This window comes from Fistularia commersonii, chromosome 8 (genome assembly GCF_037954325.1).
Source record: "Fistularia commersonii isolate RoL2024-O1a breed Wild chromosome 8, RoL_Fcom_v1.0, whole genome shotgun sequence".
NCBI classification, from domain to species: domain Eukaryota; kingdom Metazoa; phylum Chordata; class Actinopteri; order Syngnathiformes; family Fistulariidae; genus Fistularia; species Fistularia commersonii.
In genome coordinates this window covers 6274254-6291421 of record NC_141291.1, presented here as the reverse complement: position 1 = coordinate 6291421, position 17168 = coordinate 6274254, and the positions used below count along the sequence as shown (strand labels likewise).

Genomic DNA, 17168 nt, shown 5'->3' with positions numbered 1-17168 from the left:
AAAAATGAAGAGAGGGGAATGCGGCGAGGACGGGTTGCATCATTCGAGTAAAGGGGTTTACTGTTTCCCGGGTTCAAACGCGGGACACGCGGCCCGAGACCGCCTTCAAAGCGGCGTGCGCACAAAGAGTTCTTAGAGAAGAGTTTCTACGACGGCTGCACATTATTTGTCTGAGAAAACACGCAGGATTATGTCAGTATCTCTGAGTTCGAGGCTGGGTTTCGGTAGGACGTGTCGCAAGCGGATGTCGTGAACCCCTTCGGCGTTAGACTTTCTGTGTTTATCACAAAGTGTCGTCGACGGTAGCACCCGTGGAAAATCGCGAAAAATAGAAATGGCGTCGGCTGCTGATCCAGCCGCGTCGCACGGTCCCATCAGCTTTTCCGCCGACATTTCTATTTCTATTTAAGGAAACGTTGTCTTGCTACAAATGATCCAGCTGGATGAGAAAGAGACAGAGAGAGAGAGAGAGAGAGCTACTGCTGCTGAGGCCAGATTTCGTTTTAACAAGAAAGAGGTTGATGCACGATGACAATTCGTAGTTTTGTTAAAAAACACTCATTGCTCTTCCTGATTGGACGGGAGCGGGCAGAATTTTCTGTCCTCCGGATGTAAAAATATGTTTGTAAATGACGATAACACAGAATGACGTTCCTCGGCGTGACCCGGGTCGTGTTTGTGTTTTCAGAATGAGGGCCGAGCACTTTCCCATCCAAAATAGAAGCGAGGAAGTCGCTTTTGCCATAGAGAACATGTAGCAAATTAGCAAATTATGTAAAAATAAAATTAAAGTATTTCAATTTGCTTTATTCTATTGTGGTTTCAGTTAAATCAAAAAGTCCAGAGCGGAGTTGGAGGAGAAGGAGCTAGCGGCTGGAAGAAGATACCTGCTCGTACTTGCGAAGTGACTTCATAAATCCAAATCATTTCCTATTATGAGTTAGCGTAAACGAAAAAAAAAAAAAAAAAAAAAAAAAAGATTAAAATAAAACCTCAGCATGATAGGCCTACTGGGATGCCATTGCACCCCCGACGCCCCCCCCCACCTCCAGCAAAAGGAGGGGCGCCGTTTACACGCCGTGGCACCTTGCGGCGCAGAGCGTGCAACAGCTTCTCTGTCTCCTGGTCTGGGATCAGCGTCGCAGCTGTGAAGGCGAGAAAGTGGGAATTGATGCCTTTCTTCACCAACCCCCCCTACCGACACACACGCCACATCATTTCCTCTTGGTAACCTAGCAACAACCCTGGCAGGTTTTTTTTTTTTCTTTTTACTGAGGGCAAGAAATGGGGGGGTCGGAGGAGGAGTGATGTGGGCCTGAGAGGGAGAGAGAGAGTGTGTGTGTTTGTGTGAGATTTTCATTTACTTTTAGGTAATTTTTTTGTTAAAACGACATCATTGAATTTGATATTTTCAAAATAAAATAAGATTTCACTGAAGTACAAGTGATTTCATGTCTTTAGATTTGGAGAATATTTGTTAATTTGAGTCTTTCCTAACAGTTATTGTTTAAATAGCAAAATGATTGTGTAAGAGGGAAGGGATTGGGTCATTTGCATGTATCATCCCCCCATTAGACGCACACACACACACACACACGCTCACACATTTACACACACCTTGTCTGGGTTACTGGATGTTGCATCAGACACTGAACGTATCTGACAGCTTGAAACCACCTCAGTCCATCTGCTTGCCAGCTGATTGTCTTTCTGTCTGTCTGTCTGACAGGCTTTCTGATCATCCGTCTGTCCGTCGGTCTGTCCCTCCATCTGTCTGTCCACGGGTCAGTCCCTCAAAGGCTTAAGAAATTCTCAATATTTCAACTCTGACCCAATTTTTTCAAATTAAAAAAAACGTGACTTAACAAGGAGAATCCCCTTTGTTTTTTTTTCATCTCGTGCCCAGCCTTAACGTAACTGTGGTGACGTTTTTTTTTTGTTTTTTTTTGTCACGCGACCAGCTCAGAAGCCGCCCTTTTCTTGACTTTTGGCCTCATCTGTGACACCATTTGATTTTTTTTTTTTTTTTTTTTTTTGGACATCACGGATTGAAAGACAATTTAGATTACTCCAAAAACACAAACAGTACTGCAGTATTCTCTCATCTTTATTCAAAAGTGAGATATTTTGATTTTCGAGCACACCCCATGCAACCAGCTCTTTTTTTTGTCTTCATTCTTCCAGTAAACCACCTTGTCAGATTTTCCAAAGTTGGAGCACCTGAAAGGGGTGCTGTCAATCAAACCCTACCGGGACACACTCCCCTGAATGCAAATCAGAAGCCAAAGTTTGGCCCGTGATACGCCTCGTGCTCGCTACACCAACAGGGGTTTCAAAAATTTTTGCAAAGAGGGCCATATTTGGTGAGGTGAAACTGTGTGAGGGCGGACCATTCAGCCCGGCATTCTTTAAATCATTAACAGGAAATGCAAATGTGCTATTTCATAATATTTTTTACTGCGAAATGGCATACTTTTCTTATCTTAACACAGAACACGAATCTGTTTCATATTTAAATACTACATAAAATCAGGATAAAGTCTTTCTGGACGAAAAAAAAAACTTTTAGAAAGATTAAACATATCTAAGTTCATTTGAAATCTTACATATTATTCACTATTAAATGATCATTATGAACTTCTACATTTAAAAACATGTGAAAATTAAATGAAATGTGAAATGTGAAATTATTCAGAGGTACAAAATATTGAGGGCCATATGAATCCTTGTAGTACACGTTATCAATAAGGAGAAATGCAGTCTCTTTCATTATTTCAATTTTAGGACTCTGATCAAAAATACGAAATTCTCAGAACAAATTTTCTCCACCATAAATTCACCCTACAGTAAAAGATTTGCAGTGCTTGGTAATCAGTACCTTGCCTCGTACCTTGCCTTTGTGGCATTTTCATTTAATTTGTGGGCTCTTGTAAAAAAAAACGTTGCTCTGCTGTTAAAACAACTTCCAGTTGCTTCAATTTTTCGCCATGTTGGTTCCCAGTTAGATTGCTGCAGTTTGTGTGCCTCTTGATGTTGAATTTCTTGAAAACAGCCACAGTCTCCAAGCATATGAAGCAGACGCAGTTGTTTCGTATTTGGTGAAAAAATACTCCAAATTTCAATTGTTCTGAAAGCGGCGGCGCTCGCTGTCAACTTTCCTTTTTTTTTTTAGCTATAGTTTATTTTTATATTGGGCTGGATAGGATCACACAATGCCCTTTGACCCTTGTGACAGGGGTCAAAGTTTCTCACAGCAAGAGCGTGGCCACAGGTCTACTGCCATCTTCTGGTGAAATATAAAATAGCTTTTTGTACGCTGTTGTTAATAGTGCTGGCGGCCAAATGCTATTGATTTACAACAGGCTGGTGTAAATTTGAAGACGGGCCACATTTGGCCCGCAGGCCTGACGTTTGACAAGCCTGGTCTACATGATCCCTTTGAGGTTTAAACTGAAAGTACTCATCCTGAGCGCTGTTTTGTTTGTTTATTTATTTCATGCCCATCTGATATAAAAAAAAAAAAAAAAATGCGGCACAGATTAAGAATCGGGATTTGGCACAAATTATGGGAGCGACAGCAATGCTAATCTCTGCGCCGAGTAGGAGCAGAGAGGGAGCGTATGTAAATGTCAGCGGATTGAAATTAAATCTCTGTGACGTCTGTGGGCCCCGAGAAAGGTTGCGGTCGGCGGTGCACGCGGGGGCATAAATGCCAGCGTGGATCTGCGGGAATTCAAGCGCGTTTTCGAAGTGGCGCAAGAGAATCCAATTCCACTGGGAATGAATGAATGAATGCATGAATAAACGTCTGTTACCGAAGAGAGGCCTGGCTTTCAGCGCATTTGGTTTTAGCAGATGTTCTGCTTACTTGGTGACAAAAGCGAGGAATAAAAAGGCCCTTTACCGGGAAGAAACCTACGTCAGATCCGAAATCACTGCGGGCGGCCTTCTGCCTCGACCGGTCAGGGTTAAAAGAGAGATGGAAAGCAAGGGCGTGATAGAGACATGGGTGGTCGGCAAACCCGTGGCTTTGGAAAATAAATAGTACATAATTTAAATTGAATTTCTTTTTCTTCTATAGTATTTTTTTTGCATGTTATTCTAAATTCGTAGATTATGGTGATTGTGTAACGTTAAATTAAAATGTGTTTCACTTTTACGTTGTTCAAAATATAGCACAAATTCCATTACCCAGGTAGGACAAACATTTTAATTGCCTATTATTTTAGCAAATATACATACACATTGTTCAGTGACATAGTAGGAGGAGGATAAAACGATGACGACACACAGAAGCTGATGGCTTTTTTGGTTTGTTTTTTTCCTCCTGAGGAGGACTCAAATAGACCTTGAGTATTTTATATTTTTTTAAATAACCTTCAACCCATCTTATCTTTTTCATTTTCGGAATCCAAAATGTTTTTGTTGCGGGCAGAAATAATTTTTGTCCTTCTGTAGCAGTTCATTGATTTCATAAATACAAAATATCATACGTTTTTCAAATATATATATATATAAACATATATATATATATATATATATATCATATAAAGATTTAAAAAAATATGGGTATTGTAATCTTTCATTTTAGATGTTCTGGGGCTTTTCTTATCTACAGGGAAAAGGGTCTAAATCGCTCTTTGGCGTGTTTAACACTTGACATCAAACATGAACTGTTAAGATTTACGATTTCTGGTCAGAATGCGGCAAAAATGAAAGTTCCACCTGCGATCTCAGCTCCAGAAATAGCACAATTAAAAATGCACGAGGGTATTCGAGGTCCCTAACTTTGGCGGCGGTCTGTGTCGTCCTTCGACGCTCCGGACAGGCCGGGTTTTTTTCTGAGGCGCCGGGTTTCAGAGACAGGATTTGTAGGTGAAATAAAAAAAAATAAAAAAAACTGCACACTGAAATGTCCTTTTTCCAGGCTGGTAGTTTTGATGGGAACATCTCTGCTGACTTGCAGTATTCTCGGCCAAACTCAACCTCTGCGACCATCCGGACTGAGCTGATCGGACACTCGTGAGATTTAAAACAAAAGCTCATTATTCTGATTATTTAAACTTGTATCGATGAGAGCGCTGGAAGGTCGCGTCTCTTTTTAAAAACAACAACCCAGCGTTGAGACAAAACAAGCCGAGATGCTCGGGACATTCAGTTTCGTCAACAATGACGAGCGAGACATAATAAAGATTTACACTGGAATTTTAAACACTTGAGTGGAAACTCAAAATGAAAATTTTTCTTTTTTTTAGTACTTTCCCTCCACATTTCTGTTTGAGTCTGTGACTCATTTCACTTCCTGTGTTTTGACCCTGTCTGGTTTTACTTCATCTTTGTCACCCGATGATAGGCGGGGCTTAACCTGGACGCCAGTCAATCGTCTAAACCTGCCGGTTGATCACCACAAACCGTCCCGGGTGTGTCCTCCCGTTCGACACCTGCCTCTTTGTGCGAAATAAATTGGTTTCCCGCTTCGCATTAGTTTCTGCCTCGTTCCCAATCGGATTATCCGCTCATTGTCGTGATTCATGAATCTTTCGCCGCCTCTTCGCCCTTAAATTTCCTGTTCAGTTTGTGCTTCAAATTCAACATTATTTTCCATTACTCTTAATTCGTCTCTTGCCCGTGCAGCGACAGGATCTAAGTATCTCTATCGGAATCTGCCTCATATTTCATTTTCATAAAAAATGATCATATTAAAGTGATGATAGACCAGAACAGATGAGACTAGAACACAGACGGGCAAACTACATTCTCAAAAGATATTTACATTTGGAGGATTAATTTCCCCTGAAATACCTATCCAATGCAAGGTCCCTCTTCTTTTCTGGACAGAAATGCTCGTGTCATCCGGCATGACAAAGTGAGCTGTCAAAAAAGATGGAAAATGGACAGCAAGTATCTGGTTTTCTACAAAGAGAGAACCGCAAAGTCATTTTCAGCTGAATTACGACCCAGAGTCACGAGTCTCATAGGTCGGGAAAGTGTTGCCGCGAAGAAGGAATAAAGCATTTAGCATGCTAACTATGCTAGCGACTTGAAGAAAGAGCGCCTTCCTGCAGTGAGATAAGCAAAACTTTTTTTTTTTTTTTGACAATCTACTATTTGAGACAGAATAAAAAGCAAGTTATGTACTGGCGTACAATTTTTTAATTTCGCAGCAGAAGCGGAAATTAGGAATCCTGCACGTTCCTTCCTGAAGGACACAAAATCTTCAACCCCCCGACAGCTTGTAGGAAAAATACTCGTGTTTTCTTTAAATTCTTTTTAGGAATTTCTGAATTAAAAAGTAGGTGAAAGGTTACAGGCTGTGTAGTCATATTTGATGCTCTAATTTTTTACCTCATGTACCAAAGCTCAGTTTAAAGAAGCAAGAGAGAGCTAGAACCGATTCCTGTCTTTACGTATTTCGTTAACAAGTATTGCACGTTGTGTTTACGGACCTGAATTATTCGGTGTCATTTTGTGTCAACAAACATCTGCAAGCTTCTTAAAAACAAGTTTGCCTCTATGGAATTCAAGTTGACTAACACGGTCGGCTTTGGCCGAATGATCCCGCAATATTAATACGTTTCACACCATATGACTAATGATGTCATTTCATCACATCAACTTGGGTCACAATACTTTATGCAATATCCTACAGAGTTACGACAATAGAAACATTCAACATTTGCTCCTCTGAAAAAAGCTTTATGCAAATGATCACCTCTTGTTTTTTTTTTTCAAAACCAAAACCAGGGAATTGCCTTTTGAACGCTTCCTGTCAGGTTTACTTCAGGTCTACAGCCAGGAAAAGATTGGAGCCAATCCCAGCTGTCGTTGGGGCGAGAGGGGGGGGGCTTAACCCGGACCGGTCAACCTGTCAATCACAGGACCTCTTTCAAACCTGCGGACAATTTAGGGTTTTCGGTGACTGTTTACGGACTACGTAAGGGAGACGGAGAACCTGGAGAGAACTCTGGGAGGAACGGCAGGAGGTGAGCGCGACACCGGGGACCGCACCTCGTCCAAGATCGTGTTAATGGAAAAAAAACCCGCGTCTTCAAATTATCTTTTAAAAGCGGTAGTTTAGGGATCCTCCCGCAGCCGAGGTCCGAGCCTGATAACCCGGGAGCCCTGGGACCTTTCGGAGGTTAAATGCACGAGTTGTCGCTCTGGACTGGAAACAATCCGGCCAGATGAAGCAATAAAAGCAGATAAGGAGGTGGAGGCGAAGGGCTAAGATAGCATCAGAGCGTCTCTCTTCCGCCCGAAGCCGACAGACGGACGCTCAGTCTCTCGGGGGTCACGCGGAGCTCGGAGTGGGTGTATGTGAGACTGTATTAAAACACCTAAATCCAAACACACACACACACACACTCCTGCGGCAGGGAGAGGCGGAGGGGTGGATATAGATAGAGCAAGCACAGAGGAAGGTGGCAGCTGAGGAGGAGGAGAAGGATGATAAGGAGGAGGACTAGAGGTAAAAAAAAGAGGCAAAATATTCTTCTGAGGCAGCCTCGGGCGTAAAAACACACTTCGGGTGCCATGTTCAGACAAGCCTTGCATTCCTGACCCGAAACACAGGCCCTGACGCACGGCGGCAAAAACACACAGGCTAGGACACTCCGCGATGGGAACTTCAGGGAAAGAAGCTAAAAATTCACGGAGGCCTTGAACACACCTCCTTTCTGTGTAGAAGAGATGATCTGTCCCAGAAATATGTATTTGGCTTCATGTAGAAATAGATGGCTTGCAAAATGTTAAATAAGAACGCCATCTGACACTGCAAATTAAATAATGTTATAATAATTTGATTTGTTTTTTTTTACATCAATACATCCTGAAACTGCTGGGTTTTTTTTTCAAATACAATAGATGCCCCTATTTACACATTTTGCACTTTGACCTTTAGATAACAGAAACTAAGGAACCACCGGTGAAAGGAAAATCCCAGCCTTTTGGTTTTTTTTTTTTCTTCTTTTTCTTTTTCTTATACTTGTTAAAAATACCAACGGGCTCCTGAGACTTTTAGCATGTGAGCTCCTGCACACCGGCACTGACTATTGCATGGACTGCAACGCAAAGTGCGCACAGTCCGGATACTCTTGATTTTTATTTATTTATTTATTTTTTAAACTTTATCATTATTCTCAGTGAACACATTATGCACTGTGGCCAACCTCAGGGACAGGCTTATTATAGGATGGCAAAATTCAACAAAAAAAAGAAAAAAAAACACAAAAGAAGAAGTTGATAAAAGGACTGGATCCTTTTTTAAAAAAATCCCGTGATAGCTAGAGATGAGCCATGAGTGTGTATGTTTGTCTGTACGCGTAATGAAAAATTCAGTTTTCCGGATGAAGCCAATGAAAACTTCCAACCGCTGATCTGACACAACTCGATTAACTACACATGGCAATGAGGATGATGAAGATGACGCCCACAGCTGTTCCCATCCGACGCCACACCGTATTAGCGATCCTCATCCCATGTGAATCCCCGATTTCAGTCTGATCAGTTGAGCAAATGTGATCCTGTGTTTGATTGGCAGCTTGTTGGTTAAGTAACACGTCTGACAGCTGCTGGCGGGGTTTAGTCTTCAAAAATGATTAAAAGAACATTAGTCTATGTGTCGACCCACAGCTGAGAGCAAAACACCAATGTTGCAGCGTGTTGTTTATTTCCATCCCGATACTTGACATGATTGTAACCGCAGATCGGCTCGAGCGGCGACGGTACGAGACACCAAATGGCCCTTTTTGTGGTCAGTACGGTGTTATTACTTCGTCTTACGGAAGGGAGTGGTAGACGCGCCGAAAATATCACGACGGGACCCGAAATTTAAAAAAGAAAAGAAAGGCATTAGCTTTGCTGCCTTTTAAGGGCAGCTCTCTCCAGTATGCTCCACTCAAGATGTCGTACTTTTCTCAGGAGAGGAATGATATTTTCCCCTCCGGTGAAAAAACACTCAACCTCGGCCAACAAAAGGCTGCAATATTCATCGAGGAGGGACTCGCTGAATGTGCCTCCTTTCCTTATTTATAAGCCAGAGGCCAATCCCGCGTCAAAGGGAATCTGGTGGGAGGAGGTGTCGCACCCCCAACCCCAATCCCAGTCCCACTCCCCGCACCATGGACCCCGGCCCAATTTGACAAATGACAGGTTAAGTAACATGTCCTGTTCAGACTCGGCCGAGGCATGCGTCAGGGGTGATTCAGTCACAAGCCGGCGGCTCCACAGGGCCGGGGGGGGGGACCTCTGCCGGAATATTTACCTGGATTAATTTTATCTTTTGCATTGAAGACACAGACATTCGTCTAAGGCGGACAACCGAGGTCCGGTTCTGGACCCCTCTATCTAGACCTACTCAAGATACTTCTGCGGACACCTTTTCACGATCGATAAACAACTCACTGAATAAATACACAACACTGTCGACTGACGAAAAAAGTACCCGAGGCAGCAAATAAGAACAACACTGAAAAACAAAAACTCGATTAAGACTTGACAAGAAAAACTGTAATTTGTATGATAAGACTCTTATCTATCGGATTAGCTGTGATTTAAGTGTTTGTTTATTTGTCATTTTGACTGAGTAAAAAGCTTTACCAAACAATGCCGCTGTCTTATCTAGCAAGCATGGTCGATTTGATGAGTGTGTTAAAAAAAGGGGAAAGGACAAACACGCACAATTCCCTTTTCTAGCTAAAAATCCTCATTTAAGCCCAGCTAGTAATTAATATCTAATTCTTACCGACTAAGACACGGGTGAGACAATGCAGCTTATTCAGTAATGAAGTATAATTCCCATTACTTGTATAAAATAGACCACAGTACGTTCCATGGCCACGGTTGGCACCGTAGTGTTGTTTTCTATTTTACCTGGATTTGTTTTATGAGACATATCAGCAAAACAGTTCAAGACAATATCCTGCTCGCTACTTAAGGTTGAGATGCGGAAAGAAAACAAAAGCAAATAAGGCACACCGTACAAAAACAAAGAGGCCATGGGATGGAAAGAATGCCATTGAGCAACATGGTGGTTTATTTCATTGATGAGCTGATAACTCCTCAAGGAAAAGAACACACACATCAGCCGTGTTACAGGTCGGGAGGAGGCTACACTTGCCCCCAAAAAAAGAAAATACCAAATAACGAGACTTTTTTTTGGCGGGGAAAGGGTTGATAAACACCAGATTTATGTAACACGGCCTCTTTTGTCAATTTTAATTAACTTAAATGAATTAACTATTAAACACGATGGATTTGAAGCAACCTGGCAATTACCTCACTGTAACAATAGGGTGCTGTCGACAACCATGAGATTAATTGGGTACAAACTATTAATAATTAACTATGCCGGGTACTCAAAGCCAAAACTGTAATTAATCAGCAATTAATTGTGATTAACCATACACAATCATGCAATGAGTTATTCTAAAGGCAATTATTGTTCATTTATTGCAATTAGCTACAACAAAAAAGAATCGTACAATGAAATCAATTTTAGTAAAAGTGCATCCACTCAAGGATTCATTGAGACTGTGGGAAATTACACAGTAAACTGAGTTATAATCCTTGGGAAAAAAAAACAGTCAAGGAAGCTGCAGCACATAAATAAAGAAGAGGTGAGGGCGTATTACCTTGTAGACCTGCCCGTAGGTGCCATTACCAACCAGTTCCACCAGCTCGAAGATACCCGCCGGGTCCTGGGAGAGAGGGCCGAGACAAAGAGGAGAAAGTTAGCAGAACTGACGTGGCTGCAATCAACACAGCGCACGCTGTACACAAGAAATTCCTTCACGCTCACGATCAAGCCCCGCCGGCATTCCTGTACGAACAACTTGTGTTAATCAAAAGTCATCACTCTTCCAGCCGTCCCATCTTGAGTTCAGAGCCCCACGGCTGGTTCGGATGGAAAAGACCCAACGCATGGCGGCTCTCCATGCAGGATGATAATGCGTTCTCGTGACCATTGTCAACGTTATATTTTCCATATTTACCCCATGTTTGCCGAAGATGGCGTAACAACTGGATTTTCTATAGAAAAAAACATCAAATCTTCAGCCAGTAAATATAAATGTCAATGTATATTTTTTTAAATGGCATTTAGGTTTTTTTTTGGGGTCTTCAATGTTTAAAAACAAAAAATTGAACAAAGACCCCAAAGAATATCCATAATTTAAGTGTCTTTCGCGATGTATGTCAAAAGGGAACCATCTCTTGAGGCCTAAAGTGTCAAGTGATGACTCCCAGACGCTCTTCCTCCATCCTGCTCTCTAATTGGCTAACTGCTAGTGCAAGCATTGAATCAGACTTTGCATTTGTAGGATTAGCATATAGTTAACATTAATCTTCATAGACATTTTGGGGGAATTTCATTGGGATTTAGTTTCAAATTTTAAAAGAAATCAAGTTTTGTAACTGTAAAAAATGAGAAAAAGCAATATATTGCAATATATTTTAGAAAAAAAATGAAGGAGGAAGAAGGGGGGGCTCTGATGGAGGATGAAGATAAATTATTTGACAGCAGACGCTTTTTGAAAACAGTTTTCAAAAAATTCCACAAATCAATAGAAAACAGTTAGGAGTCACTGAGCCAAATACTTACCCCCCCCACATGCACACAACACACACACACACACACACACACACACACACACACACACACACACACACACACACACCACACACACACGCCTTAACCCCAAGACAATGAGCACGTGCCTGCTGATGTTTTGGTTTAATACACTTGAGGGTTTGGGGGAAAAAACTGTGCGCAAGATAATTCAAACACACACACAAGATAATCTTATCGTCTGACTGATTAAAATTCAATAAACCTCCCAAACACAGATTTTCATCTTTACCCATACCTGTGCCTATGGTATTGCATTGCGCGTGTGTGTGTGTGTGTGTGCCTGTGTGCGTGTATGAGTGTGCACGAGGCTCAGCAGAGCCATGGGACTGTTACAGCCCGATATCCAGGGGGAGATTAATTTAAAAGAGATGATCATTTTCACTCAAGGTCAAGCAGAGGTCCTGCAAGGCCGGCCCTCACGTGCACACCTGTTATTGGACGCATTATATGCAGCATAAACCAGGTTAATTCTCTCACCCCTCCAAAAAAAGTGCTAAAGACTTGTGCGCCACAGTCTCTTAAAACATTTGAACTGTAACCAATGAATTTCATATCCAGATTCTAAATATTACTAACTGAAGAATCCTCTTAAAAAAAAGTATTTCGGTAAATTCAGCCATAAATTCTCCATGGAGCACATGCAAAGCGATGTACTTTTGGCTGATTGGATCGTTGCTGGCATAAACGGCGGCCCACGTGCGGCAACAATGTCTAATTTCAACAAGAAATGTCCGATTGGTGTAGAGCTGGGACAACTAGGTTTTGAATGAATTGTTCGCTATTTAGCTCATTTAGCAGTTTAAGATACATTAGAATTGTTTTGAAATCGGACTCATGTCATGGAGACCTGCCTTCAGACGTTTTTAGGCAAGCTAAAGGCCGAGTGAAAGCTGTCACCCAATCACTGATCGGTTGCTTTGTTTTAGACAAGCATGATTGTCCGTTGTCATGGGTACGGTTGAAAGTACAAAGTTCAACGTTTTCTCGTTTGGCGCTAGTGCCATGTTTTGTTTTGTTTCCCCCTTCTCTCTCTTCGACTGTTTGGATTCTTGAATTAGCTGAGACCCATTTTGGGAGCAGCATCCAACTTTACAACGTGATCATGTTAAAAATTTTCCGGCAAGAACCACTTTGGAGTGGGGAGGCAATGCCCTACTGTGCATCCTCCTCGGTGTGGCTAACATAATTTCACTTTACTCTTAAGGCATCTACATGCTTTTGCAAGAAGAGAGATTTTTTTTTCCCAGCTAAAAAAGGCGGCAAGAACAAAATGATATAATTCTGTTATCGACACGTCATTGGGGAAGAACTTTTTCTTGTGTGCTGTCCAAAAACTATGATGAGACTCTTGAGAGGCTTAATCTGCAAAAGCAGAAGTGCTGTCAATCCTACTTCTGATACTGTAAGTTGTGCAGTAACGGGTAGTTGTAGCAAAGAAATGGCGATACTTTTGCAACAAATTGGCAAATAATATGCAGGAAGGAATCAATCCCACTGCTGTTCATCTCGTTGCAGTGGCTTGATGCTCATGCGTAACGCTGTGAAACGACCACCTTTGTTGACTGTTTGACCCGACCGTCCCGGTCACTGAGTATTTTGCGAAGTACGAGATGTCATGGCCAGAAAGAACTTTCTTCTTGTTCATGCCATCTCGAGAAACAGAACAGGTTTCTCTTATCTTGCGGAGAATGTACAGGCCTAGAATCATTAGATCTCTTTCAGCAGGATAATTATTGAGCAAAATAATGTTTTAAAACCAGTCAACAAATATTTAATCGAGAAGAAAATCATCATTAGATACATTTGTTACATGTCCAGATGGACACAACATTCTAAGATGTTGACTGTCCAGTACGTTGTGATGTCGGGGGACTATTAATTGTGACATTTTAAAATTTAAAATACTTTCTCCTACACCTTAACCACTAAGTATCAAAAGAATTAACATTTCTTGCCTGGTTGAGAGTTTGCGAGAATCTGTATTTAATTAAACTGTGACACAACGTGTCTCACATCAGCAATTGCAGTGACACTCGGCACTGATAGCTAAAAAACTATGCTGCTAATTTATTTTTTTATCAGTTAATACAAATGTAAAGCACGACAAACAGCAGCAAAGCTCTCTATTTCAAGTTAACTGGATGAGTCTGCAGAAAATTCTAGCTCACATTTGGCTTAGGCAACATGAAGGCATGAAGGTAAACCAGGATATCGAGAAAAATGACTAACATGCTAGTGTCAATCATAAAAAAAGCTCTTCTACCTGTTACTGAATTTCAGAGCCAGGTGTTTTAGTAGAGAAACAACATGCCCACCGAAGCTCAGTCTCTTCGATGACTATCAACACTGATAAAAAGTGAACGGATTGTAACCTCTGCAAATTTACTTTGGGTTGGAGTGGTATTGCACCATCATGGCTCCTGACAAAATAAAAGCAAGCCTTTGCATATTTCAAGGGTCGGTGAGTCAAAGTCCTACCTCACAAACTTTTAATTTAGCTTCTATGCTTACAAATCTGCCAGACAGCTGAGCACAACAGTTCGTGGCAAGGTAAGCAAATGAAAAAGAGACTAGACCAGGCTAGCCGACCGCAAGTTAGCTAGCTTACGCAACAGAAGCTAAAATATTTTTTGCTAGCCGGTTAGCAGTAGCGTCTGCTTATTCAGGATGGATTTGACATCATGCTTTCATGGCTATCAGACATTTAGCTTAAACTGCAACAATAAGAAAGTGCCTTTGCAGGTTTCTGGAGGACAAATCTGCACTGGGGTGTTTTCTTGATTTAATACTTATTTTATGAGTTACATTCACAGTGAAATAAAAACTATAGTCTGATGACGAATCGTTTATCCGGCTTGAATAACTTCATCCACAAGGTGCTCAATAAAATCATTTTCATACTTCAGCTGTGTGATAAGTGTTACATAAGTGATAAACCTGTTATTTGACAGTTATATGCACATATAATCGCTTTCGGGGGAAAAATATGTACCTTGACTCGTTTGTGAAGAGTTTACATAACACTAAATGACTGATTTGTTGATGTCATGGTTCATTGCTCAGGAATCTCAAAATCCCTGATTTATCAAGTGCAACAAATTCTTTCAAAGACCACATACAGTATAATCCTTAAAATAAACTACAATATACTTATAAATGCATTGTAAATGTGATAAATGTTGGAATCTAGATCTAGAGTTACTAAACTGATGTTTAACAGCAGCTTAACATTAGCCTTGTTTACATTATCTGTCGGAGGGACTCTGAAAATTTTATTTACAGGAGGCTCTTTTGAATAACGCAAGAATTCAAACAAGTCACACTGGAGCGCGTGTTTCCTCACATCACGGTGATGAATAACAGCTCACAGTCTCATCATCCGTACCTCCAAATTAATCCAAATGAATCAGGACAGCGCTAGCAAGACCTACAGTTAGCATGATAAAGCACGTGGCACGGCTTAAACATGTGCAGATAATGATACTTTTTTTTTTAAATGGTTGAAGGGGACAGGAAATCACAACTCCCACGCGTACAATAACCGCATTGTGTGTCGTAAGGGGGAAAATTTTTCACTGTCGGCCTTGGGGAAATAACAATGACAACAAGAAAAAAAATGCTAACAGCTATTAGCATCGTGAGCGGCGCAGTGAGAGCGTGTTGACATGAATCGCGGGCCGTGTGGCCGGTTCATGTCTGACAGGAGGTGAAGAAAGAGGGTTGGGAGATTGTTTTTAAACCTGTCATGACACGGACCGTGTGTGTGTGTGTGTAAGTGTGTGTGTGTGTGTGTGTGTGTGTGTGTGCAGCTTTGCGTCACTCTAAAATGTTTCCCGCCAGCTCTCGGCTCCGTCCTGCGTGACCTAATTTCTACTCATCATGCCACCAAGGGAGAGGAAGGATTTTCAGTTTTATGCGAAAATCTGTTCCTCCTTTACATCCTCCTACTGTAAGTCTACTCGTCTCATCTCCTACACACACACACACACACACACACAATCCAACCCCTTCTCATGTCCAGACTTGATTGTTGCTCTGCAGGTACAATTGAGTTGCGTAAGCAGGCAGAAGGAGAAGAAAGGAAAGAAGAGCCATGGAGATATTTACTCACTGGCACATACACACACACACACACACACACACACACAACACACACAAAGAGATAAGAGTGTGGCTGTTGGGCTTCCTGTGAACACACCATTGACATTCCCCTCTGGATGCCTCACCCTGACCCCTGAAACCAATCACACACACACACACACACACACACACACACACACACACACATGCACGCAAACACATTACACTATCCAAACTTGATTGTTTCTTTCACTGCCCGGCGTGCACGCGCATTCCGTCGCTGCCTCCCAGCTGCTTTTGTGCGCTTCCACGTTCCTCTCTCTCACACGCGCGCGCAAGTACGTGCACGGACGCCCCCAGCCGCCGTCGCCCCAACGTCACGTAATGGCTGAAACCACCGTTGCAGATCTCGCCGGAGTTGCCACGCTGTGTGTGCGTGTGCGTTACATAGACAGAGGGCTAAATAGCGTGTGCGTGTAGTCTCAGTGTGTGTGCACGCGTGTGTGTGTGTGTGTCACATCTGCCCCACATCGCTGTGACGCCCCCCCTTAGCCTACATGCCTACATCTCAGACACGCGCGTGCACGCGGTGGGTTGCACGTGACACCACGTCAAATATCATAAATAGAAATAAATGCTCCTTATAAATATTAAAAACAAACAAGGAAAGAGCGCGCGCATCAGCCGACCCCCCCCCCCCGTTTGTAGGGAACCATCCGGCGTGCACGAACACACGGGCGCGCACACATCGTACGAGCACGCGGCAGATTAGTGCGCAGAGACGCGTCTTTCTCAACGTGCCCGGTAAGGACGGCAACTGGGGGGGGGGCAGGTGCTCAACAGGCGCACACACACACACACACACACACGCACACGCACGCACACGCACGCACGCACATGCGGGGTGGCGGCGGTGGAGGAGAGACGGTTACCCGCAGCGCAGACAGGTCTATCTCGTCCAGACTCCGCGCCGGGGAGTCGCTCGCCATGGTTCTCTCGGTAGGAACGGGAGTCAAGATGGAAGCTTCCTCAACGACCATGGACCGGGGGCGGGGGGATCAACGCACCCGCTCCTGCAGAAACGGATAAATCCAACGCCACCGCTGCCCCCAATAACAACGCCAATACCACCCGGAAAGGGGTGGGGGGGGAGAAAGGAAAAAAAAAAAAAAAAAAGGGGGGCTCCTCTTGGATCCTTCAGCGGGCGTTGCTTGGTTGCTGGTTCCCCCCCCGGCAGGCGCGGAGCTCCAGGTGCTTACATGCCGCTCGCTCGGCTCCGGGCGTCCGGCGCTACATGCCTCCTCCGCGGCGACCTCCGGGGCGGGAGAGGCGGAGGAGACGAGCGATGAGGAGGGAAAAAAGGAGGAGGAATAGATATGGAGGGAAGGGGGGGGGGGCGGGCGTGCACGCACACACGCAAAATGAGATGCGGTGTGGAGCGCACCGCAGCCGATGCGAG

The 17168-nt window shown here is 43.0% G+C and overlaps 1 protein-coding gene across 1 annotated transcript in view; it reads right to left on the bottom strand.

The window, feature by feature from the left end:
• The window catches only part of tnikb (TRAF2 and NCK interacting kinase b), a 58752-nt gene extending 41858 nt beyond the window's left edge, over nt 1-16894 (bottom strand). Inside the window, 2 exon segments of the mRNA XM_086150747.1 lie at nt 10632-10697; nt 16642-16894. Of these exon segments, the coding sequence (XP_086006873.1) occupies nt 10632-10697; nt 16642-16749 (174 nt within the window). The 5' untranslated portion in view covers nt 16750-16894.
• Nucleotides 16895-17168: the final 274 nt, after the last annotated feature.